The sequence below is a fragment of the Dama dama genome, chromosome 21 (assembly GCF_033118175.1).
Source record: "Dama dama isolate Ldn47 chromosome 21, ASM3311817v1, whole genome shotgun sequence".
Lineage (NCBI taxonomy): Eukaryota > Metazoa > Chordata > Mammalia > Artiodactyla > Cervidae > Dama > Dama dama.
The window spans coordinates 10039528-10067414 of NC_083701.1; the positions used below are offsets into that span (position 1 = coordinate 10039528).

General features: G+C 35.5%; 1 protein-coding gene across 2 annotated transcripts in view; it reads right to left on the bottom strand.

Annotated features, from left to right (window-relative positions):
* Positions 1–27887, bottom strand: part of EFR3A (EFR3 homolog A) — a 78203-nt gene that overhangs the window by 14351 nt on the left and 35965 nt on the right. For both annotated transcript variants that reach the window (XM_061123180.1, XM_061123181.1), the window contains 14 exons: positions 26340–26489; positions 24576–24713; positions 22238–22316; positions 19790–19925; positions 17972–18139; positions 16066–16180; positions 15235–15286; positions 13727–13899; positions 13119–13194; positions 11739–11900; positions 10952–11083; positions 9785–9852; positions 8708–8835; positions 1657–1748 (listed from right to left, as the gene is read on the bottom strand). In XM_061123180.1, the coding sequence (XP_060979163.1) occupies positions 1657–1748; positions 8708–8835; positions 9785–9852; positions 10952–11083; positions 11739–11900; positions 13119–13194; positions 13727–13899; positions 15235–15286; positions 16066–16180; positions 17972–18139; positions 19790–19925; positions 22238–22316; positions 24576–24713; positions 26340–26489 (1669 nt within the window). The remainder of the gene's footprint in view (positions 1–1656; positions 1749–8707; positions 8836–9784; positions 9853–10951; positions 11084–11738; positions 11901–13118; positions 13195–13726; positions 13900–15234; positions 15287–16065; positions 16181–17971; positions 18140–19789; positions 19926–22237; positions 22317–24575; positions 24714–26339; positions 26490–27887) is intronic.

Genomic DNA, 27887 nt, shown 5'->3' on the forward strand with positions numbered 1-27887 from the left:
GTACCGTTATTCTGTCTTCTGGTATCTGAACCACCATTCCTAACACACAAAATTAGGTACCACAATGAGTTTGAAACTCCAATGTGCTCAACTAAAAACTGTACTTAATTTTTCAAATACTCAGGGTGAGGTGTATTTGACTTAGGATTTATACTTAGAGCAAAGATAAAACAAAAGGATCTTTAGTAATTTAACATATGTATTAATGAACTTTTAATGTAAAATTCATGCTCAAGAATCTTCCTCCTATACTAAGTCTTCATGCAAATGTCTTTTCAATTCATTTTACTAAAATAAACTGACTCTCTGCAACAGTTTCAAGTGCTAAATATGTATTTTTAGGAGAAATAAAGATGGCTAACAAAGGGCAAAGGGAAAAATTACAGTCAATATAACAGACTGCACTCTTGACACATATAAATTAAGGCTTTGGATGAATTTCTTTCCTCAAAAGGTATTATCAGCAAATTCATAATCATTAAAGATAGACTTAGCAAGGCATCTTCCTTGCTAATAACATGTAAAAATTAAAATGTCTTTGGAGAGGTGAAATTTAGGGAAGATGATTTTTCTTGAGTCTTAAACTGGTAAGAAAACTTAAACCAACCTTGAGGCCCCAAGTTCCAAAATGAACACCAACAGTTTATTCAAACTACTCCAATATTCTGAAGTTAATTTCTTTATAAAACTGATTAATTCTACGTAAGAGGGAGCTAAAAAGCTTGAAAGATATAAATTAATTGGCTGTACCCTGGCCACCAAATAGTTTTAATTCCTGCAGACAAATTAACTGACAGGGAATGGAAGCAGGAGGGAGAGAGGAGGCTGAGAAAGCATAAATTCAGACAATTTCCTTCCCCTTTTCTTATATGGATATTCTTTTAATCATTTATACTGTACCAAGAGAAATAATGAAATACCTAGGAAGCAAACAATGGATAAACCACAAGGAGGAGGCTGACTTGACATGCTGGCACATCGGCACTTTTACTTGACTATCAAAAAATTCTCTGCTGATTTGTGTGGATAAGTCCTAGAGAATACTGGCTGCTTTTTCTTCCTATAACTCAGGAGGGTACACTCTTGTGCTCTATTGAAACAGGAGGAGAACATTAAATCTATGATATTTCAAATAACTCCTTCAAGAGTACACAGGTCACTGATACAGTTTAACAGTTTAATTAAATGTTATATTTACTTTCCAAAATGATTAAAAAAATTCTCTCATAGGTGAAATTTTTAAACTTTCTAAAAGTAGTGGGTATTTGGCTTCACTTGAGAGTATATAATCCCATTTATTCTCACTAAAATAAATAGGATTAGAGGGCTTATTTATTTAATAAAAGGCCTTATAGAAGTTCTTACTTATTAAAAAAGCTTAGTTCTATGGTTTCTTTTACTACAATGTGAGTGACACCATAACACTTAATATTAAATTTATGTATCTTTGTAAGTGTCTGAAATGAATTCAGCAAAATAAATTGTAAATTACAAGTTCAAAGCTAAATCAAATTAACATCTATTAACAATTTTGCTTATTTAGGAATAATTCAGAGTTGTATTTGCTCTTAAAAGTGCAGAGGGGCAAAAAGCTCTTTCAAATTGACTGATGTCTATCTCAAGACAGTACTTGGTCATAAACTTTCAGCAACTTACCACATCATCAGAAGGAATGCTGTTGGGTAAAATATCCACCTGAATGGATACGGTGTCCACAATACTCTTCCTTCTAGAAAGTCGATCTTCATCTACAATTAAAAAAAAAAAAATTCCCCCATTATTTCCTAGTTAGAAATGGTGTACCATGTATAAATTCCAGTTATTTCAGATTTCAAAAAATTTCAGAAAATTAAGAGAGTTTGTCTTTTTTTGCTTTTACTAAATATATAAAGCAGTGTGCTCTCAGACTTTAATAGATTTAAAAAATAAAATTGATGGACTCAGTTTCATGCAGTTGACCCCTGAATGACATGGAGGTAGGGGCGCTGACACCTGAAGAGCCAAAAATCAGTACAGAACTTCAAAGCTGGCCCTCCATACCCCCAGTTCCATGTCCAGTCGAAATTTTCCAATTTTGTATTAATCAATTCTATTCAATATGTTCTATCATGTTGAGGTTTGACAGAAAACAACAAAATTCTGTAAAGCAATTATGCTTCAATTAAAATTTCAATTAATTAAAAAAAATGTTCTAAACTCAATTTTAATGTCTCTAAGAAAACCTTCCTCATCTGTACACTGTCACATTTATTTTTCAAGAGAGCCATCCTTCAGAATTTTTTATCTTGTCTTATGTAGACTTGAGGATGGCTTCTGAAGTGGTCTAAAACAGCACTCCCTCTTATACCGCCAGTAGAGCTGCTTCTAAAATGAATCTTTTTCAGACTAACTTACAATTTTAAAACAAATCCAGCCTACTGACTAATGCTGAGCTTCCCAAGATTTTGCACATCGAAGCATACACAAAATTATAGTACATGTAAGGCACACAGAGCTCAGTGGAAGAGGCTGCCTGCACTGTAAGCTGACTGCCCAAGACCAGACCCAGCTACCTGAAGAGCTAAGGAGATCAGTATTCAGACACACCTGTAAGGTTCCCAATAACAGGGAGCTCAGGTCTAGAATTAGCCTAACGGCACAGTCAGTCACGTCATAATCTGGCAACACTCTATCTTTCTAATTTCATTTTGTATATGCAGTTGACCAAAGGAAATGGCAACCCACTCCAGTATTCCTGCCTAGAAAATGCCATGGACGGAGGAGCCTGGTAGGCTACTGTCAGTCAATGGGGTTGCAAAGAGTCGGACACGACTGAGCAACTTCACCTTATGAACAACCTGGGAGTTCGGGGCACTAACTCCTCTGCAGTCAAAAATCTGCATTACAACTTTAACTGGCCCTCCAGATCCATGGTTCTGCATCTGCAGATTCAACCAACTGGAGACCACATAATACCGTGGTACATATTTATTGAAAAGTATCTGCATTTTAAGTGGAACTATGCAGTTCAAACCAGTGTTGTTCAAGGGTCAACTGTACTGTGATTTTATTCTTCCGAAGGGATGAAGAATGAACTAAAAGAGGGCAAACATAAAGAAACTGGTTTCTTGGGACTTTCCTGGTGGTCCAGTGGTTAAGACTCTGTGCTCTGGGCGTGGGCGTGCTCCCTGGTTGGGGAACTAAGATCCCAAAAGCTGTGTGGCATGGCCTAAGAAAACCACTGGTTTCTTTCTTACTGACTACTCCTCTACTTCAAGGTAGCCTTCCATGGCAATAAATTAATGCTGTTAATCAAATATGGCAATTTGCTTTCTTTCTGGGACACAGAAGGATTGCAATTCCTGGCCTCTCGGTGGTTAGGAGGGACTCTGCAACTAGTTCTGGCCAATGAAGAGTGAGCAACGTTCTAGACTATGGCTATTCCATCAGAATGGGCTCCAGAACATGGAGGATGTGAAGTTATGCACGGCTAGCTGGAGCAACGAATAAGTCTTTACAGTTTTAAATCACTAAGAATCTGTGTCTGTTTCTTCTCACAGCACAACTTAGCCAGGGTTCTTAACCTTGGCACTACCGGCATTTTGGGCCAGATAATTCTTGCCGTGGGAGTTATTCTGTGTACTGCAGAATATTAGCAGCATCCCTAATTTCTGCCTGCTAGACACCAATAGGCCTGCCCCACTGGCGATAACTAAGAATGTCTCTAGGGTTGACAAATGGTTCCTAGAGTGGGAAAAATCACTCACAGTTGAGGACCACTGACCCATCCCATCCTGATAATAGACCTTTCGAGAATTTTCCCTGTATGCCACCATCTTATTATAAGTTTCTTGAACACTAACCACATCACTCCTCCAAGCAATTCTACCCATTGCCTGAGGAAGTAAAAAGGCAATCTGCATTCTCTAGTCAGATCCTACAAACAGGAACATCGGCTGTTCCCTGATGTATTAAGGCAAATGCGCCTATTCTCCAGTCTCTGAGCATCTGCCTCACATGCTTTTCTACAAACAGGAACTCCTTCGGGAAACACCTGTTACCTGCCCTTTCTTATGTCCCCTCCACCATAAAGACTCTTACCTTTCAAGCTCTACTTACACACTGCATCGCATCCTTTAAATCATAAATATTACTTAATTGTTTTTACTTACTTGTCTTTCTTCTAGCTACAGAAATTTCCTATCGGTTATGACTGATCTTTCCTTATCACTATTCAATCATTCTCACCGGTAAGTCATTAACTGGGCCTTGAACTACCAACATGTAAATCAGTGCCTTATCTCCGCAACTGTACAAGAATTTAGTGGCAGACTGTGTTTTGCATCTATCATCTAGCAGTTACTCAGGTTCCGCTGTATAAAGGCTGGAGGTACAGAATGAATACATACCCATCTGTGACAAGTTACTACATATTGTTTCACTACAGTTTTCAGGTTGAAAATATCTTATCTCCTGCATATGATTATTACTGAGGTAACCAAGACACTGTACTTTTTCTAATTTTTCCTCATGATCATATGCTAATATAAATCACCAAACATAAAAATCAACATCAATGGAACTGCTACAAACAGTATGGTCATCACTGCTGACTTGCTTTTCAACTTTCAAGGCTTTACCAGAACTCAAAATGAGGAATAAATAACAGCCTGCTTCTCAAAAAAACCCATACAAGAATTTCTAGGTTAATATATGAAACCTGATGGGTTGCAGAAAAGAGACAAATTGAAGCTTAAGATAAAAATAAAAAGGAAAGGAGAAGTACAGAGGCAGGAGAGGGATCACTGAGTGGCAAAAAGGAGTCAGAACGGGAGGGACATATAGGGGCAGAGATTTAAGACAGACAAGGAATTTTTCAAAGGAAGAACATGAAACTCAATGGGAAACTCTTAACACTCTACTCTCAGAAAGTTCTTTCTTTTCATCAATAGACTAACCTGCTTGAAGGTGATAGAAAAAGCCCAGTCACAACTAAGTATCGTGCACATCTACACATGAGTAAGCTCTTCACAACACAGCTTACAGAAGATAATGCCCCTGTTTTCATGGGCCGTTCACGTCTGCTCCTGACCTGCCCTTCAAGGTCGGCTGAGACGCAACATCACTGCGGCTGCTGTGGACGGCCCTGTCCTGCCGGCTCGAGAACCGCCTGTCAGAGTCTCAGCGCCTCGTGTGTGCACCCCCGGGGCAGACCCTTGCTTCCCTTCCTCAGGCTGGCCTGGGCAGTCTCAGACGCTACTTTCTACACCCCCTCCGTTTTCCCACCCCACCTCCTTCTCCACTTCCTATAATCTGCTGTTTGCTGTGGTAATCACTGTTTCTTCCTTCTGTTTTTAATTGCAACCTGGGTTTTAGAGCAATACTTGGAGACAGTGAGGCCTAACTTCCTTCAGTGATATTCTGCTGCCACCTGGAGTGTCGGTGTATAATGTATGGAACTGCATTCAGACGGCTAAAGAATAAAGAAACACAAGTATACACAATACTCTGAACACAAGTATAACACAGAACTACATTAAATTACTCAATATAATTGCCTATGGTTGTATAAAAAAAGGCAGAAGAACTTACTTAACTGTGTATTAATAAACCATGAAATATAATTAGGGCCACAATGCTGCTCTGATTCAATTAAAAAGCTAACCGGCAAAATGAAATCTCAGAGGTAACTTATCTGTACAAAACTTCATTTTAACACTGATACTACTTATACAGATAGACTTTTTTGGTTTTATAGAAAAACACAAAATTCCATCTAGAGCTAACGCATGTTTATTTATAGTGACACTGTTTTAGGTTCTATGAATTCTTATCAAGCCATTCCCTATTTAAAATCATTTAATGACTCCCCATTGCTTTCAGAACAGTTCGAACTATTTAATCCGGTTTTACAATTCCCAATCCTACTCTTCCAAGTCACTCCAAAGTAGACTAACTTTATAGCAGTTCCTTGAAAAATCATCTTCTTGCTCGCCTCCATTCTTCCACACATGCTGTTACTTTGGCATGAAACAGCTCATTAGCCTAACACTTGCTTTAGGCTCAGCTTAGGGGAAAACACCCCTGGTTTCACAAAACCTGGACAGAAGACTCTTCCAGGTGCTGCCTGAGGACCCCAAACCTCTGATGATAGTCTTTAAGGCGTACTGCAGTCATCTAGTTAGTTGTCTTGTTAGACAAACTGTATAATGAATTAACTTCTTTCCTATGCATCTAGAATAAAACTGCTGATGTGCCATTTTGAGAGAACTGAGAAAAATGTCATTCAAAATCATCTTCTGTGTTTCTTGGTCCAGATGAGGAATCCCAATAGGAAAGACTGTATGCTTTGTTAAAGCAAGAACCTCTACCTGTCTTGCTTATTCCTGCTTTTGTCTGCACAGCAGCTGCCACACTGTAAAAACTCATTAAATACTGTACCCCTTCATAGAGGAGCATGTAACACACACCTAGACATACACTATTAACTCAAATTCTAGGCTGATTTGCAATAATTAGCTAACATTTATTGATCACTTACTTTATGCCAGTCATTAACTGTTCAGTAAGCTTTAGGCAGACCATTCTTCTTTCTTTAGAACCAGTTACCATTATATTTCAACTGTCTGTCTGTCTTCTCCACCAAACTTTAATCCTTGAGGATAGGGACTGAATCTTAACATCTTTCTACCCCGAATGTCAGAAGAATGTTTGATATAGGAGACACTCAGTAAAGGTTTGTGGAATACAAGAAAAAATAAATCTGGATCAATACGGATGACTGAACAATCTTTGAGCACACAGTTGGCAAAATCAATTTATTAAGCACCTAACTGAACAGGCAAGGCAGTTAATTCTAGTGGCCTTACCTAATCAAATTATTTAATTTCAGCCTCACTATCCTCATTTGTAAACAAAATTAATGCTACTTTCCTCACCAAACTACATTCTCAGATTAGCTGAGAACACGAATACAGAGTATCACTGTGACTGGCAAACACTCAGTACATAATAAATGGTAGCTACTATTTTGACGATGAAGGATACACATGCATGATACACAACAACCTAAATTTTTAAACTTTTTTTTTTTTTTAAGAAGAAAGATACCTTAAATCTTAAATCCCTTATTAAAAAAAAATGAATATCTGATGGTTATACAGCAAAAGGAAAATTTAATAATTGATTGATTATGTCACAAAATCTTACTATGTCTTCTGACTCTCTCTGCATTAAGGCAGGACACACATGCCACAGACTGGTTCTAAACTGCCAAAATCTTTATAAATCAGAAAAACCTTATTCATACTGAGGGATTTCTGTGCAGTTACATAACTAAGTATATGCTGAAATGCTCAGAATTCTTCTAGTCAGTGATAGACAGGCATTAAAAAAGAGAATACATCCTTTTCAGGGGTGGGAAGAAATGGGAAATACAAACCATTTGTTAAAAAAAATAAATGTACCATAATTTTCATTAAGAACTGTTTAGAGTTAAAGGAAGAGGGTAGAAGGAAATAACAAGGGATGGAAAGTAAACTACAGCTATGGGGAAGGTAGAGCAAAACAATAACTGAATTTACAACTACATAAAATACACAGGCCACTGCCTTCATTTTCTAGAAGGCAGTTGTATTAAGCTATTTTCCTAAAGGATGGGGGAGGGAAAGAGCAGGCCAACTGACACTGGATTTACCTTTGCACTTGTGCCTGGGTTTATGAGGTTTTTTGCCTGAAGGAAAGAGAGCTAAATCCAAATTATAAGAATGAAATATTTTAAAAACCTATTTAAAAAATTCTTTTAAATTACAAAGCTCTACTAATGTTTTATTTTTAGCACTTTTATTTTCCCAAGGAATTCCTGAGGAACATAATTTTCTATACTATGGAATTTAAAAGAAAATGCAAAAGCTTTCATTAACATCTCAGACTATTATGAATAACTATCTGTAATAAATATACATATTTTGGATCCATATTATAAAAAAGTTATTTTCAAAGACCATGCTACTTCTAGCGATTAATTCGGAAAACTACCTAAATGAAATCAAACAGCTCTCTTATAGAACAGATGCATCCCTAAAGGAAGAACTAGTTTTTCTAACAAATTTAACATTTATACAATCATCAAAAGAAAATGAAGGTGTCCTAAGATAAAAATCTTTGATTTTCGTTTTCAAAGTAAAAAGTGAATGCAAGATATGATGCAGTTTGCTTTGAAACACAACAATTATCTCAGGCAATGAAAAGAACAGAAGAAGATACATTATACACAGAGGAAAACATATTCTTAACTTAAAAAGTTTGCACGTTTCTTTACACAGTCTGTACTCTTTCAAATGACAAAAATTACCTAATTCATTAAGCTCAACAGTCACAAACTACTAACCAAATGATTTTTACCAATTTCCTGAAGTTAAACACAATATTGCTTAAAAAGCAAAGATCTTACCTTGCTTCTCTGTTTAAAGAATAACATTATTCAGTATAATAATACATGAAGTATAATAGTTATCACTTGAGGATTCAATTTGCTCATGATAAAATCATGTATATGTCTTTTACTAAAGGTTTTCAAGAACAAAATTTTAAAATAGAAGCTTTCTTAAATCTGAAACAGCTGTGATATAGTAAGTACACAAACAGAATTAATTCTCATTGCTAACTGAACCCGCAGAACAATTGCTGATACGTACTCGATATAGGAAGTTTTAATCACCCCCCTTACCTGTCACCTGCGGTACGTATGGGACTGACAATCTCTCAACACTATAGCCACTGCCCCCTAGTGACTCTGCAATCTTGTTGGTCAAAAAGTACAGATTTTTGTCATGCTTCTCTAAAGATTTTGGAAGCCTGTCAAGTTGATCAAAACAAAAGTCATTTAGTATTATTTAAAATAAATTAACATATAAACATTCTAGATCAAGGTCTAAATATAAATGCAACTTAAACTGTAATTAGTCACAGGAAAATCAGTATATTTTAGGTGACTAATTTGAGCTCTTTAAAAACATATGGAGTGTGGACCCAGTCAGGAAGCATTCTGATGTTATTCTTCCCCAGTAACGTCCCAAGGGTGAGGTCAGTCTTATCTTATCCTGCTGGTATTCACACATTAAATGATGAAGAGGACTAAATTCAGCTTTAACTATCATGCTAATTAAAAATCTACTGTGAGAAGAAAATAAAAATGAAGCTCACTGACTATTAATCAAGAATACACTAGCCAACTAAGTGAAAGGAAGCTCTCATCCAAGACATACAGCTTCACTGTCCTTTCAAACTGCTTGGTATGATACTATGCTGATGCTTTCAGTATCAAACTGCTTTAGAGTCCAAAAGTTTGAATGAAGTATTTTTCATATATATATTTTTTTGTTTGGACAGCAAGAAAAAAATTCAGGGTATAACCATCATTTTTTGGAAAGCATTCTTCCTCCCATAGTTTTATTAATATTGTTATCTATTATTTAAAGTCTTGAACAAGATATTACGGTCTCTTCAAGGAGTATTCACCTATATTATCAGAATACGCTACATTTAAGAGTTGCATCTTCATGTTTTAAAAAAAGGTAAGCTAAAATTTTTTTCATCAAAGACTGAGTCCATGTGTGTATGAGTCCACATTTATATTTTTATAACAAGAGAAACAAGTTAGATGAGTTAAGTGACAGAAACATAAAACAACGAGGATTATAAAACATCAGAAAATTATTCTAACACTAGTTCATTCCTTTGCAATCATCATTTACTAGTTTCTCAAGTCAATGCCCCTTCCTTGAAACGTAAAGCATTGACATACATGCACTTATCTCTGAAAATATGCTCTGGTAGAAAATAAGGGGCTTCCATAGTTCGAATTTCAATAACCTGAAAAATATTCAAAAACAAAATAAAGTAAAGATCAAAAGCCTTACCCTTCAGGATGCTGCCACAAAAATTTGGAAAACTAAAAACACAGAAACAAAAACTAAACATTTATAAGAAATATCATCACTTTATTTTGGAATTTAAGCTACAGTTTAGAACCCAAATGAAGAGTTCGTTTTGTTTTCACGTTTATGAACTCAGCAGGTAACAAAATCACAATGATAAAGTAATACAAGCTGTGAAAAAAGATGCTACATCACATCCGATCAAACCTGGCACAGAGGCAGTCAGAACCTGAACTTTCTCAAACACCCTGTGCGGGGACCGCCCCCACAGACAGCAGGCCCGCGTGGGGCCCCTGCTCCTCGGGGCCTTCTGCCGCCCACGCCTGTGGTCTCTGCGCTCTTCTGAGGTCTAGCTCCCCCTCTCACCTGGGAGCCGCCTAAAGGGAAACCCTGCTTTCACAGAACTTGGATCTTTAACAGCAGATGTCACTCAAACGTTTGCTGAATGAATGAATGAGTTTTATTTCTTAGAATGCACTAAAAAACCCTTACATTTTAGGAAGGACTGAGAAATGTGCTTCCAGTTTCATAAAAATGAGGCTCTCCTTGAAAGATGTCTTTAAAGAATAAAAATTACAGTGGACTTTCTCTGCAGGTAAGTCAGGGGCTCTGAAATGTATGCTAAACCATGCAGTAACTATTTAATGAGTTACTGCTGAAAAAGCTAAATACAGTTAAATGACATAGGACAAATCTCTGAGAGATGTATTATTTATTTAACTTTTGAGATGTAACTCAAAGACTAGTTTAAAACATAATGACAATAAAAACAGTATAATTAAGGAAATATGAGATACTAAGATTCACAATGTTTTAAAAGGAAAACAATTATATAAGAAATTGTATGAAGTATTCTAGAAGAAAACCGTAACACAGAAAAATTCTAATACAACGACAGGCATTAAAGAAAATATAAACATAGCATTATCTTAATAATTTGATACATAATCATCAAAATTAAAAATAATTATCAATGGTAGAAAATCTGCCATTTTTGCACAGTTCAAATGCAAGGACTTATCTAAATATATTACCTTGCTAACATGCTGGCAAAACGCAGGAACAGCTATCATCTGACTTACAAAGTTGAGGTATGCAGCAACCAGCGCCATGATTCCACAACGATGGAACATTGACAAATTATCTTCATTGATAATTGCACTGTCCTTTAATTAAACAAACAAATAAACAAACACTGATAGATCAAGGTCTCATGCTCCATTAGTGTTTTTTCTATGATTATACTAAAAAAACTGCAGGTAGGTTGGAATGATAACAAAAATGTCACCTTAGAAGAAGCTTTCTTTTAAAAAAAATTCTAAAAGGAGAATAAATGCCCATTTATGAGAGACTTAAATCTCTCAATTCAAATACGTCTTCTTTAGGAAAGCCTTTCCTAAAGACAGGGGTACTCAGGGACTGGTGAAATGTATATCAGATATATAAAAATAAATGCATGTATTCTCATTGCACGCAGTTCTATTATTACATAATATTTAAACTCTAATTAAACAACTCCATCTATGTTATTCTTATTACTTAACGACTATCCTCCCCACTGAAAGCATGGGCGCAGGGCCCATGCTGTCTTTTTCATCATGGTAATCCTATGGCCTTGAACAATATTTAGCACATGGTCAATACTTACTCAACATTTGTAAAAAGAATAAATGAATGTGATCATAGTTTGAGTATTTTAGATTTAAAACTAGACAACTCACTTAAAAAATCCATGTCCCTGAATAAAGATGATAATACCTTAAAGATGGTGTCTAATTCATAAAAAAATGTTTTCGTCAATGAAAGGTTATGAAAGCATACCTGTAAAGCAATGGCTAATCGAATGAGATCAATAACTACTTCTTCGTTGGCCAATTCAATAGTTATAAGAGCAAGAGAAGTATAAAGCAGCTCATAGTTTTTCTGAACATTGTCTTCCTCTTTACAGCCCAAATATATGTGCCGATATAGCTGCTGCCCATTCTGAAAAGGGAAATGATACAGAAAAAAGTCTTGCTTTAAAATGTAGCAAGGCAGATTTCACAGGCCTATATAACCTCTTACAAAGTAGCTATCTTATCACGTAACATGGGAGAGATTTAAACTGATAATTGGAGGGTCAAATTGTATTCCAATAATTAACATCAATAAATATATCGATATGTAACTATACACTAACATTGGAGTTGAAGACAAAATTAAATAAAAACAGCAAGTCAGAAATAGTTCCAGTGTAAAGAATGAAAATGTCTTTAGTAATAATTTGAAAAGACAAGCAAATTATAGACTGATTTGAGAAAACCTGAAACGAACAGCAGAATTATGGGAGCCTTGGCAATGATAAGAAACACCTGGCTGAGGAGAAATGAACTCAGGTTTTCTTGCCTAAGGGAACAACCTCCTGAGAGGTGGGTTAGGAGCAGTCCAGGGAAGAGCATCTCCAGGCTCTGCCACACTTTGGTCTGAAGTGACACAGGCACGTCTAAAGCCCACCCACGAGGAGAGGTCACAGATACACCCCCAGGACTGTAAGAGGTTTCCCTCTAAAAAAAACTGATCTAACATGTTCGTCAAGAACAGAAAAGCCTGTTGTCTAAAGCATCCTAGAGTACAGGCCCAACTGTCAAGTGACAACAAACAGAAATATGAGTTTTTCCCACTTCAAAGTACCATGTGGTAATTAACTCAACATGTTACACTGGTTTGCAACACAAAACTGTAAGTTACAACTGGGAAACTGAATGACCACCATGCTTCCTCTCCACTAGGCCCCACTGCCCACCCCCGATTGGATTTAACTCATCAGTGAGGAAGCGTGAGCATCAGTGTTTTTAAAAGCACAAAGCTCCCCAGGTGACTGTAATGTGTGGCCAGGGTCACAGGCCACAAGAGCAGTCTTCTGAAGCCAGTCTGTCTGTAAGGTTGTGCATTTTGCTCTGTAATCTATTTAACATGCACATGGACCCATGTAGGTAAGAGGGGCCCGTCCTGCTGTGCCAGTGCCTGACTGGTTAAGCCTGTGCAGGTCTGAGGTTCAGTGCTAGTAAGTGGGGGTTTTCTGGCTACAGATACAGAACTGTGTATGCTCTTCTAATAGATTCCCCTTCATTTCATTTTAAGGTTACAGATCAATACAAACCTACCCGAGAATTCAAATGGCAATAACTTAAGTCATGCACTGTTTTTCAGAGATGATCTCACCTTTTTCATGAAACTTGTGTCTTGTCTACAAATTTTTTCTCTTTTTATTTTTAGGTCAGCCACATCTGGTATTATTCTAGAGAGAACCAATGCATCATTTTTAAAGGAATGACAGTTATTATATCATACCTTATATGACAAATCATAGCTATACTTAGAAATCTCAGCTATTTACTACTCATTTCAATGAGCATTTTAAATAAGCTTATATGTAATGATTCTACTGAATAAACAAGTTTAATTAAGTAACACTACACAAAGTAGTCCTTGAGGCAAAACCAAAACAAAATTTATGTAACTAATGATTAATAGTAGATGAGATCTCTGAAAGTACATTAAAAGACCTTTAACATTTACTAACTTAAAATATATTAGTAATTGTTAAACAAATTAAAGAAAATTCTGGATTAATAAAACCTAAAAATCCTAGATGAAAAAAAGTACAATACTGCATAATGGTAATGGTGATGGTTCTGTAACTGTGAATGTACTGAAAACCACTGAATTAAATACTTTAAAAGGGTAAAAAAAAAAAACACTGTACTTAAAGGCATTAATGTAGAAACCTGAAAATTTCATCATTAAGCCTATTTTCAAACAGCACATACCTGATCCCTCGAAGCTTTGCCCTGTTGTCATGGCGATCCATGAGATTATGCATTACTTCCAAGACTAACTGTCTCAGTTCATAGTCTTCCATGAGTGATGGTGATAGTAAGGGATCCAGAAAAGACCCTGGCAGTGCAGTAACTATTGTCTTTGCTTTGTATCCAGAAGTTACCTGATTACAGGGAGGAAGAACAAACAAAAAACCTTTGTCATGAGTCCTTACTTCTTTGGTAAAACTCTCAAGTTGTTTTCTAAGAATCATTAGCTTAGAGAAAACAGCAAGTACAAACGTAAGTCTGAAGGAAAAACTAAAAGAAAATTTGTGAGATGATGAGGATTTTACAAAAACATCATTCATAAAGTTAATAAAATCAGTATCAGCACACATTTACCATATGCCAGGCATGACTCTAAGCAGTATATGTGTACTAACTTCATCATTACCATGTTCTTGTGAGGCTAGAAATTATTACTGCTTCCCCATTTTGTAAAAGAAAACTGAGGCTCAGAGAGGTTAAGAATATATGGGGCAGGAAGTCAGTACTAAATGGATATAGGGAGATTAGGTAACAAATAACACAGGTAAGATCTGAAAATTTTAAACTGGCAAATAATTATTTTATTTTAAGTTAAGCAGTTCAGTTTAATAGGAATGCATTTTCATTTTGGAAAGCTGTTTTCATTATTTGATGTGACATTTCTGAGTATATTCCTATATCTAAAGTTGGAGCTTTTAATCAGCCTATACGTAAATGCTATTAAACAGTTTAAGCATAACACACAGACATTCATTCAGTAGAGTATGTAGTACAATTAGGATTAGAGACAAGGTTATTTGCTCAGGGAATTTATTTAATAAAAAAAAAGCTTAGGACCAAATGAAATTTCAGGTGGGTAATCTCTATTTATATTCAGGATTACAAGCATATAGGGAACATCTACCATTTATATTTGGGCATTCATTATAGGATAAAGGTGATTTTATACATGAGTAGAAATTGGTGGGACAATTACTACTTACCTAAAAAAACTGAAAATATATCTATATTTTATACCACATACAAAAATAGATAAACTTCAGATCAAAGTTCTATATGTGGAAAGCCAAACTATAAACCTTTTGGAAAAAGATACAAATAAATGTATTTATATCATCAGAGTAGGCAAAGAGCTCTTAAACAAGATACAAATAAAAAAGTAAAAAACATATAGGAAAGAACTGAGAAATCTGGCGATAGCTGGACCCAGGCATCTTCTTCTATAAAATGGTAATGCTTTCTGTCTTCTGTATCTTTCATCATTATGAAAACCAAATAAGATGATGGGAAAGTGAGGAATAAACAGTAAAAGCAAAATTCCAGTACATTCAAGTACAGTATATAAACCACAGAAAGAAAACTTACCATAAATATTATAAGAAAAAGAAGCTGATAATGTGAAGCTATTCTTTTAACCTCTTTAATAATTTAAGGTTAAGGGTGTTCTTTATCTGTCTTAAATTCCTTACCATAAGCAAAGATCGCAACAACATTATTTGAATCCGCCTGGTTCCCAAATCCCTAAAATACACAAAATAGTGGCATTATCTTATTAAAAGTAATTAACCTTATTTATTTAAATTATTATTTTTGATTTTAAAACTCTATTCATATTAGCCAAACAGATTTTGCTTTCATAGTAGCTAAAGTCATGGCTCATTTTATATTTTAATTTTATATTTTAAAGTAAACTTCAAATGAATTACAGGGTTATATGCAAAAAAATTAAATTCAAACAAAAAAAAAGTAAAAAGCTACTGGTTCGCAAAGGAAACAGACCTATGCATGTAACGACATGGAAAGTCAACTGTATGAAATCACAACAAAAGATCCAGAATAATTAAAAGATACTATAAACTGGAGAATATATCTAATGCAAATATAGTTGACAAACACAATATCTATGTAATATATATTAATAAGAAGGCAAGGCTGTGCCTAAATAATTCTTATATAAATAATTCTTTCAAAAAAGAATTAACAAATGAAAAAATGGTTATTCATGGTCAAACAAATAAATATCTTAAATAAGACTATCATTTCCTTATTAAATGACTTACAAACTAAAGCGTTAGCATGTTGTAAAATCAAATTAGGGCTTCCCTGGAGGTGCATCCGGTAAAGAATTTGCTGCAATGTGGGAGACCTGGGTTTGATCCCTGGGTTGGGAAAATTCCCTGGAGAAGGGAATGGCTACCCACTCCAGTATTCTGGCCTGGAGTATTCAACTTTACAGTTTGAGAAATTTACAGTTTGAGAAATTTTCAGTTTGAGAACACAGGACAACCACAAAAACATACCCTAATTGACTGATATCCAAAGTATGTGTGGATGTTCCAAAAACAGGTACTTTCCCCATAATGAACATCATGATTTCTGACCTCTGATAATCTGGTAGGTTACTTCCAAAAAATCCTATAAAAATATCAAGATAAATTTAAGATGCATTTTTCAAATTGAAAGCCTTATTTTTCCATATAATAAAAAAATCGTAATATTAGGTTAGTCAACAGGTTCCTTTGGTTTTTTTCAATAAGATGGCTCTAGTAGTGCTCAGTTGTCTTTAACGTCATTTGAAACAATTTTGTTAGACTGTATTGTGACAGCTGTCATATCAGTAGTGCATTAAGAAAAAACACTTACCAAAGTTGAATTTTTTGTACAGCCATTTTAATACTGAAGATGCAAAAAAAGCAACATTTACAGCATGTTATGCTTTATTATTTGAAGAAAGGTAAAAATGCAACTGAAATGCAAAAAACGATTTGTACAGTGTATCGAGAAGGTGCTGTGACTGAATGAATGTATCAAAAGTGGTTTGTAAATTTTATGCTGCACATTTCTCGCTGGATAATACTCTGCGGTCAGACTGACCACTTGAAAGTTGACAGTGACCAAATCAAGACATTAATTGAGAACAATCAACATTACACCACGCTCTTTATCCTTGTACCCTTGTGCACACGTGTGTGTGTGTGTGGAGTGGAGTAGCAGGGAAGCATGTGATTTTAAACCCTAAGTATCTGTATCCAGATCCTGGTCTCTAATGTCTTTTGAATGTTTGCTAGATGTAGGGAGAGCAGAGGATCTGCATGGTCTTAAAGTATCTTCTCAGAGACTGCTTATTATTTACGAGCGGGAAAATGGAAACTGTGCAGCAGAGTAGAACAACACTTTGAGTGATCAAAACTAACATTACCAGCAAAAAGCGGATATACACTGTGTACCTCTGTTTGTGATAATCTGAGAAGAACATTATCACTTAAATAGTATTCAGCCAGAAATGCATAAGCTGAATCTAATCATGAGTAAACATCAGACAAACCCATGTAAGGATATTTTTTTTAATTGAGGGGTAAGGGGGACCTATCCTGGACAGGGGAATGGCAACCCACTCCAATATCTTGCCTGGAGAATCCCATGGACAGAGAAGCCTGGCAGGCTACAGTCACAAAGAGTCGGACACGACTGAAGTGACTTGCCAGCAGCAGCAAGTGGGACCTATCCTCTTACAAAATGTCTGGGTCATAAGAGAAATGTTCCAAACTACAGGAACCAAAGAAACATCACAACTAAACACAATATACGATCCTAGACTGGATCCTGGACCTAACGGAAACATGCTATAAAGGACATTATCAGGTCAAATGACAAAACTGAAACATGCAAGTTTGATTAAAGTACTATATCAAGTTAAATTTACTGATGTTGATAACTGTATTCTGGGTATGTAAGAAAATATCTTTATTCTTTGGAAAAAATACTCTGTAGTAAAGATCCATGATATATATGCACTTAATATGCAGTGGTTAGGAAAGAAAGGTAGATGGACACAAGCATGCATCTCTCTATATGTATAGATTTATATATGCACATATATGTAGATATACAGATATATACACGCATGCATACGCACCAGAGAAATGCAGAAAGGGAGGGAGAGAGGCAGACAGACAGAGAGAAAGGAAATGATATAGTAAACGCATAAGATATTAAGAGATGAATCTAGGTGAAAGGTACATACGGTATTCTTGGTGGCAATTTGCTGTATTCTCATGTTTGCTTAGTTTTCAAACACAAAAATTTTTTAAAAAGTCTAACCTATCATTCACCTTTAACTAATGCAGCATAACAGTCAAGTACCTTCCATGAGGGCTTTCTGAATCACTGTTTTCCACAATAATCTGAAAAGGGAAGTGTACTCACCTATTGTTTGGATAATGGCGTTCTGCACAATCTTCTCATCACTGTCTTTGGAACTTGTGTTTAAGTTGGCGCTGCCTATAGAGCCTCCCTGTAAATCATTTGCTTCAAATTCAACACTGAGACGCAGATGCTTCAACAGGGTGTTGAAGACTTCCAGCACTGTGGGTCCTGCAAATGAGCCCCAATGTGAGCGAGTACATTCTTGTAGCATCACAGACTCAAAGCCAATACTCATGTTTCGCAACAGAGACTTCTAGATATTTTCTAAGTAGCTGGCAATACTTCGTAATTTATGAACCAACCATTCATTAAAAAAGTAAATGAGAAATCCGTAAGTAAGAAAGTCTCCTAGTTATTCCAGTAAACATCTACTGGGCATCTCGGAACAACTCGCTGTTGGAATCTTTGGTACAAACACACAAAACGTGCATATTCTTATAAAAGTTACCCAAAACTTCCCATCTATTTAATCTTGTCTACTCAAAAGAATGCATATTGTGGCAACCTGCTGGGTCAGAATCCACAGAATTACGATAATACAGTCTGCTGTGGCATAAGAAATTTATTTTGCATCTTTTAAGGCTGAAGAAGAAAGAATTTTGCCTCAATTATTAGAATGAAGCTAGCCAATTTCTCCAATTTGGATAAACTACATTTACTCTCTGCTTTTAATTCTGTGAACACTGTGTGTTTCTGTCAGTGCATCTATCACAGTACAGTCTAATCAGTGCTTTTTACTTCTGCCTTCTACTCTAGATTATAACCTTCTCCAGGACAGGCAGCCTTGTGTAAATCCTTTCTCTGAATGTACAGAACCTAACACACAGTTACTCACACGTAAGAGACATCAGTAGTGAGATGACTCAATCATTGTATCATCTGTGATTCACTTCATATTAATACATCAAATGAAGTAGCTCTCCAAAAAATAACCTGTTTCCGTCTCTTTGAGGTAAATTATGAGTAATGATAAGTCCATATACAAAATGTCCACTCTCATTTGACACTGAGAGAGCATTACAATATTTCAGTAGGTAATACATAGTTCCACTTTGATTCTGAAGCAAAGAAAACATAACCAGATTTTCCTGACTTCAGAAATTTTATGAGGGACCCTTTCATCCTTCTAATCACACGAGTGAAGAATCATGATGTCTGACCTGTCCCTTCTCCGTGTTACCCCCACAGTCAGTCAGTTAATCAAATCCTGCTGACTGCACATTCCCACTTTTACTGCTGCCATCAAGGTCAGCATCATATAACATTATCTCTGATGAAGATTATACTAAATCTTCAAAGCGTTGTCAGTCAACTGAAGAATTACACCCATGATCTGGCCACAACTTGAACCTGAAGCCATCTCCCTAGCTTCCTCCACACCACCACCACATGTCCCAGTCAAATGGGCTACATAATACTCTGCTCCTACTAATCCATTTTCCCCCTTCTCTGGACCTTGCTTTCTTATGATACTTGATCAAAATCTGCCTTATATTATGGCATCAGGGAGAGTTGTCTAACTCAGTACACTCTAAGTTTCTTGTTTATCTGTACCCTTCCCAAATGTTTAGCATATAACTGGCTTCAAAAATCTTTACTGGAAAAGAGGAAGGGAAGGAGAGGCTGATTTGGAGAAAATGTTTAACTGTACATTAAAGAGGCCTGACAATAGTCATGTAAATCCAAAATTTCAAGAGAAATTATAGCACATTCAAAAATGTCAGAAATATTTTCAAAGTGTCCCACACAGTGCTATACCTGCTCGAAAAAACACTCTGTAAAAGATTAATGGTTTGTTTTTTTTTGGCTGGCACTTACCTATGGAACCTTTAGCAGCAATGGCAACAGCCTCTAATAGAACCTGAATAATACCTGCTCGAACTCGTGGAGAATCTTTTTTACAAGCATCAAGGTGTCCAAGAATCTCCTGGATTACATGGTGAGAATACTGAGCCTAAGAGAAACAGAGTGGTGTAAAAATATATGAACAATTATATACATCCTGGAATTCATAAGAATGACAGATCACATGACATTAAAACATCCAATTACAGGAGACTGGTACTTAAGTCATGGAACAATATATAGCCATTAAAAACCATTCTTTTTAAGAATAATAAGGGTAATGGGAAATACTCATGATATCCTGAGTGAAAAAAAGCAAGTTGTAAAATGTGTGCTGTGCTAAGCTGCTCAGTCCTGTCCAACTCTTTGCAATCCCGTGGACTGTCTGTGGGGATTCTCCAGGCAAGAATACCGCAGTGGGTTGCCATGCCCTCCTCCAGGGGATCTTCCCAACCCAGAGATCAAACCCAGGTCTCCCGCACTGGAGGCGGATTCTTTACCATCTGAGCCACCAGGGAAGCCCAGTGGTAAAATACTATGTTAAATAAAATTCAACCTGTTTTTTTAAAAAAGCATATAAAACTAGAATTATGTATGTCTAAATATTAACACTGGCCATCTCTGAGAAGGAGATTTATTAGAAAATTTTATTCTCATAATAAACATTATCCTGATTGTATTAGCACAGCCTTATTAAATTGAAATTCCCATCCTGATGGGTACTAACATGCAATTTTTAATGAATGGACTTCATAAAACTTATAGTGCACTTAAAGCTTCTTCTAAAGCAATGCTATGGACCAGAATAACTTCTTAAACATTTAATCAACAAATATTTATTGATTCCTTCAGTTTCTTCAACTTTAGCATTTACTTCTTGCAAAAAATAATTTCATCTAGTAACTGAATCTGAATGAGGAGGGCAAACGAAGAAATACAAGGCTATGAAGAGTAGGGGAAGAGCCTTAATTATGTCTACAGATTGCCAGATCAACTTCTCACCTACTAAACTAACATTAAAAGATCTTAAAAAGTTCTTATCAGAAGAAAAAAAATGTGTAGCTATGTGAAGTGATGGATCTTGAGAAAACTTACTATCAGAATCATTTTGCAACACATACATGTACCAATCATGTTGTACACCTTAAACTTACATAACATTATATGTCAATTATATTTCAATAAACTGGGAAAACTAAAAAAAAAAAAAAATTATCCTTCCACATATAAACCAGCTTTATACTAGCTACCAAGTATTGAAAACCTACATTATGCTAATCTATAATTAGTATTTTATTTAGACAAAAAGTTTTAGAATAGGATGAACAGAATTCAAATCCTGACTTTCTACCTGTGTGCCCCTGAGTGAGGTACCTGATCTCTCTAAAGGTCAGTTTTCTGATCTATAACAGGGGGATAACAACATCTACTTCATGGAAAAGGAAATGGCAACCCAATCCAGAATTCTTGCCTGCAAAATTCCATGGACAGAAGAGCCTGGCAGGATACAGTCCATGTGGTCGCAAAGAGTCGGACACAACTGAGCAACTAATACTTTCACACTTCACTTTCACTTCATAAAATAAGGAGGATCAAATGAAATAAAGCATGTAAGGTTATTAGCATAGTCAGAGGCATAGCCAGCACTTGATAAATGTCAGCTTCTATTTTAGTATAAAAATGAAGCATTCAGTGCATGCACTAAAATTTTCTTTTCAGAAATGAGGAAACTAAAGCTCAGAGAGGATAAATAATTTGCCTAAGTTCTATGCAACTAGGAAACAGACCATTGAGGATGCAAATCCTGTTATGACCGGTACTAAAAGCTGTGTTGCTTCTTACAACCTTATCTCCTTTAAATTAACGATGACTTTTTAGGGTATTAAAAATGTAGACGATGCTTAAAAAAAGACCTAAAATTCCAACTGAATTAAGAGCTAGCTGGGTCTACCCAAGTTTTTAGAAAACCAAGGTTGTCTTCTGCAGTAAATGACAGTGCCTCATCAAGGTTCTATCAAGACCAGAGGAGTTAATACATTAATACATGCACTATCACATAGCAAATACCCTATAAATGTATCAGTCACATGCTGCTATAATAATCAATTCTAATACTAGTTTATCAGTAAAACACAAGTACACAATAATGTATTTAATAAATGTACAATAAAGGTTATCATAAAATCATTTAGTTCTTTTTATTAGACACCTTCTCATCTTGGCAAATAAGAATATAAGTATAAACAAAAAATAAATGAGCCAAAGAACTAAATTAAGAACATGTCTTATCTCCTATAGTGTTTTCTATCTCTGAGGACATCCGTACTGACAGAGAACCAAAATTACTTATATAATATATAATCCTTATATATATACTTACATAATCCTTATATATACTTATATAATATATCCAATCCTTACCTGAATGGAATACATTATAATTTTAAAGCAGTGAACTGCAAACTCATTGGGATCCCATAGCTTGTGATGATCCAAATGCCTGAAATTAACAGTAAGAAAATTAAGAGTTCCTTATTTTTATTATACTTTCTCCTCTAGAACTCTCAACAATATGCAAAGCTTAAACAATCAAAAGAATATTATCTAAAAGAGAAACAAGGTTTCCATTTCAAGAACTATGATATTTATTTCCCTTCATTGGCAGATCTTTTCATAAAACCACAATAAAAGCTACCATATATGTGTGATTTTTAATACCTACATGAGCTGGCAAGAAAGAAAAGTCCCTCAGTCTAGACTCCACAAGAAGGTGGAATCTGAAGAAATAAGTATACACTGAAGCCAGCAGCTAGCCATCTTAGGTATATCTTCAGATTTCCAGTAGTTGACAGCTAGTGGTTTAATGGGATACACAGAAAACTGGAGACAAAGCTGAGGGTCCACCTGAGAAAGATGGCTATCAGATCAGAAATATATGCATCAATCCAAGACCATTAAATCAATCCAAGACACCTTCAGTGAAATGTGTAGAAATGTTTCATGTACAAGTTTGTCTGTGTTGGCCTTGACTCTGAGAGGAACCACAAAAAATCAAAGTCTCTCTGGAAAGTCCTTCCCAGCACCCAGAGAGTAGTTTTGACAGAATTCATAAGTATCTGTGTGGTTGAAAAAAAACAGAACCTAAGGTTGTATCCTGGATAACACTGCACCCATGTCTTCAGCAGAAGCAAAATAAAGCCTTTTATGGACTGCACATCATTAATCCAAGCCTCATATCCAAAGAAAATGACAATGAATATGAGCTCAAAATTCAAATTCACAGAACACACAAGGTAAAAAGCCACTATGAATGTCAATGATCTCTCAAGTTTTTAAGGGACCAGGACAAGTTTTTAAGGACTTTTATTCATGACTATATTCCCCCTAAATGCCTGGTATCTTATTTGCAGAGGGCATTTAACATTTAAATAACTAATTATTTAGCCAATATGTAATTAACAATTTAACATTTAATTAGACTAATTAACTAACACATGATCAGGATGTAAGTCCATTAAGTTATACACAGAGAAAAATAGAGCCCACTTTCAAGTTACTCAAGCAATCTCTTATAGTTAACATGGTAACTTCTTTCTTCCACACCAGCTCTCTAGATTTTTAAGGCTTACAGACTACCTCTTAATTAATAACAGGATTAAGATAAAAACTTGGAGAAGGGTATGGCAACCCACTCCAGTAGTCTTGCCTGGAGAATCCCCATGGACAGAGGAGCCTAGTGGGCTACAGTCCATGGGGTCACAAAGAGTTGGACACAACTGAATGACTAAGCACAAGCACAAGATAAAAACTAGAATTTTGATATTAAATCAGTAGGTCTAGACATTAAAAAATAAATCTGCCCTTAGTTGTATCTGACATAATTTGATTAGCTTTTAGCAGCATCTTCATAAGCCCAGAAAATCTTTAAATAATAAACATCATTTTTTGGTGGTGGTAGCAGTAAGGGGGAATGTCTCTGAAAATATAAAAACTCTCTGATTTTTAATTTGTGGTTTATAGATTCTTATAACTAAAGATCCACTTTGCACCAAAATATTTTCCCTAAAAAAAAGACTTCTGGATATTACATTTAGGCTACTTTACACATGCTATAAAGATGGAATCAGGAAGGGGAAAGAACAAGGCAAATGATTAAAAAGAAAGACTAGCAAAAATATCCAGAAATTACACAGAATATTATATAAGTCTATATCTGACAACTGAGTTAGAGGCTTGACAAGAGTCTCCACGTCTATGTGGAGAAACTCAAAGCTTACAAATGTATTTTGCTTGGAAGGCAGCATGTAAGTACCAACAAGATATTTAATATTCCTGCGATTAGTCACTCGGTATACAATAAAATTTACTCAGAAAAGAGAATGTAATCTAAGGCAGCCCAGTCACACAAAAAAGAAAGCAAAGAAAGAGAAGCCAAATATGAGGAACTGACCAGAAGTTAATAAAACAAGATACATCATACTTGGACACTCTGCTTTGATATTTTAACGGATATATGCATTCCAAGGTGTTAGCAGAAATTCTAGTGGAACAACGCACATGATACCAAGAACATGACTGCATTTCCTACTTAAGGGGGCAAAGCGGTTAGGTGGTTGAACCAGTGCTCAAAGGGACATTGTCTGACTCAACCCCGTACTCTTCCCACACCGACTCCACTGGCTCCATGAATAACTCTCTCATACAGGTAAGAGGATTTCAAATAAACTCAAAACAGAATGCATACAGCACACCGACTTACGCAAAAACTGGTCTCACAGCGTTATTCATATTCCCAAAGCTCGCCCGGCCCAGCAGTTCTCTGAAGCAGTTTTCAGCCAGCACAGCGGGATTCTCTTCTTTGTCTGCTGCTGAAGGAGAAGGAGGAGGGCCTATGCGACTGGAAAAGAAAGAGAAATGAAGACAACCAAACAAATGCAAGACTTCTGATACCAGTTCTAACAATTAAACAGAAGAGATTTGACTTCTCGGAATTTCTAACATGACATTTTCTTTTTATCTCAAAATAACTTTAGAGCTTAATTTTACTTCATGAATTCAACACCCTGAAGCTGATCATATAATCTTTCAAGACTGGAGAATTAAATTCAATTGTATTAATTTGTTTCTAACAGAATATATTTTCCAAAGACAAAATACTCAACAGTTGCTATTTTGTAAAATTCCTATAACTTCTGTACATTTAGAGCACAGTCTCAGTAAGAAAAAAGTGCCCAAAGATCACACAGATTAAGTGTAAGAGAGCAAAAGTAAAATCAAGCAGAAAACTATGACCCAGTATAAATGAAAGCTAATTACAACACCTGTAAATCTCCTCAGTGGACACTACTTGTTTATATTTTAACACTTTATTTCATGTACAATAATAACCAAAAAAAAGCGTATCTGTGGCACTGGGATAAAACCATGAGAAAATACAACTTCTTAAAATTTGTCAACCAATTAAATTTAATCCTGTACCTCAAAAGCCACAACCATGGGGAATCAGTTCTCAACCAGCTAAGTACCTTCAGAAAAACTAACCTCAGCTACAATGCCAAGACTAGGAAAAATAAAGAAGGTGTTAAAATATATCAAGTTTCACACTTTAGGTTTCTAAAGCTGCAGACAGTCACAACTAAGAAATCTAGTGTAAATACTTTCTGTAATTGCCATAAATTTCGATAAACATATTAAGTGCTTACAGAGTTACCAACTTCATCCTTTCACTTCTAAACCATGTTTATTTTGGCATTGCACACATAATCATCAAAACTACAAAATAAAGTTAAACTTTTAGAACTACAGAGATAAATATCTTTTAAATTTGATTCAGACTTTCCCTCTTTAAACTGCAAGAAAAGGGAAATCAGGAAATAAGCCGAACTGGAAAACACTGCTTCTAAAACTTGGTTGTATAGTACCTCTGTGTAAGGCAACAGAAATCTGCCCGGAAATCATGCTCGTGGCATTTGAAAAAGGAGAATGAGGTACAGAATTCTAAGTTCAACAGGATATTGGTGTGCAGGGAGTGGAGGGGTCAGCATATGCCCCAAAACAATATTCCATGCCAAAATATCTTAGAAGAATAAACAATAAATAAATAGTCTAGTATTTATGTTGAAAAAGCATATAGAGTGAATAGTAGCTGCTATTATTATTAGTAGCAGTAATTCCCTATGAAAAAGTACCTTGGATCTCTAAATAATAGAAGTTTGGTTTATAATCTAAGAACTTGCAGCTTAAATAGGACTAATTCAAATAGACTGTCTAATAATAAGCAGCAAGTAATAATTTATTCCAAAAGAAATAAAGCCTTAAGTGTGTAAGAATCTGTGGTCTACTCAGCCTAATGTGATGACTGAAGATGATAATTTTTTCAGAAAGGACATATATTTAAACTCACTCAAGTTTAGGAGACTACTATATACATAATACTAAAGATAAAACATTCTTATCCAACAAGCAAGCACACATACACCCATACAAAATAACACAGCCCCACCCTACCATCTTTATTCAATACCTGTCAACCTCTTCTATCTTTTGCATGTTGAACAGCAGGGATGGAACAATTTTATCCATATGCTGAGGCTCCCAAATGGTAGCCCGAAGTTCATCATTTACTGTTTTACGAACCACACCTTGAATACCTCTGATTCCAGCAATTCGGATTCTATAAAAAAAGAAAAAAAAAAATATTCAGTCATGAAAAAAGTTATTTAAATAAGTTTGCTAGCTTAGTTAAGGGAATGGATATTAAATAAATACTATTATCTCAAGTCAATAAAACAAAAATAATACACAATAAGTCTAAGAAATTAAAATCTCAAAAATCTAAGATGGACAGATATGGCAGTTCCAAAAGAAACTGACTTTTAATATCATCTTTTTGTAATCAGCATTTAAAGTTAAAAAGGGCTGTAAAATATAGGGTTAGTCTATGTCAGTTTTCAATAAAAATAACCTAATCAAAAGAAATAGATTCTCCTATATTCTCTCACATAAAGCGTACCAAAGTTTTCTTAGGTCTCCCAAGGCAAAAGAAATAAAAACAAAGATAAACAAATGGGAACTAATCAAACTTGTAAGCTTTTGCACAGCAAAGTAAACCATAAATAAAACAAAAAGACAACCTACAGACTGGGAGGAAATATTTGCAAATGATGTAACTGACAAGGGCTTAATTCCCAAAACATACTAACAGCTTATACAACTCAATAAAGAAAAAACAAACAACTCAAAAGATGAGCAGACCGAAATAGACTCTCCTCCAAAGAAGACACACAAATGGTCAACAGGCACATGACAAGATGCTCATCATCACTAATTATTAGAGAAATGCAAATCAAAACTGCAAGATATCACCTCACACCAGCTAGAATGGCCATCATTAAAAAGTACACAAATAACAAATGTTGAGGGGAGAGGGTGTGAAGGAAAGAGAAGCCTTCTAATATTGTTGGTGGGAATATAAATTGGTGTGGCAGCTATGGAAAACTCTATGGAGGCTCCTCAAAAAACTAAAAACAGGGTTGCCATATGATCCAGCAACCCTACTTCTGAGCATATATCTAGAGAAAAATAGAATTTGAAAAGATACATGCACCCTGATGTTGACTGCAGCAGTATGTACAACAGCCAAGACATGGAAACAACCTAAATGCTGTTTAGGTGTTCACTGACAGATGAACAGATAAAAGAAGATGTGAGATATACAGATATATAATACATACATACACATATATATAAAACACACACACACACACAAACACTGGAATGTTACTCAGCCATAAAGAAGAATGAAATAACAGTATTTGCAGCAACATGGCTGGACCTAGAGATTATCATACTAAGTAAGTCAGAAAGAGAAAGACAAATACCATATATCACTTACAGGAGGAATCTAAAATATGACATAAATGAACTCCTCTATGAAACAGAAACAAACTCACAGGTATAAAGAACAGAATTTGTGACTGCCAAGAGGGATGGGGGTAGAATGGACTGTGAGTCTGATATTAGCAGATGCAAACCATTATACACAGAATGAATAAACAAGGTCCTTCTATAT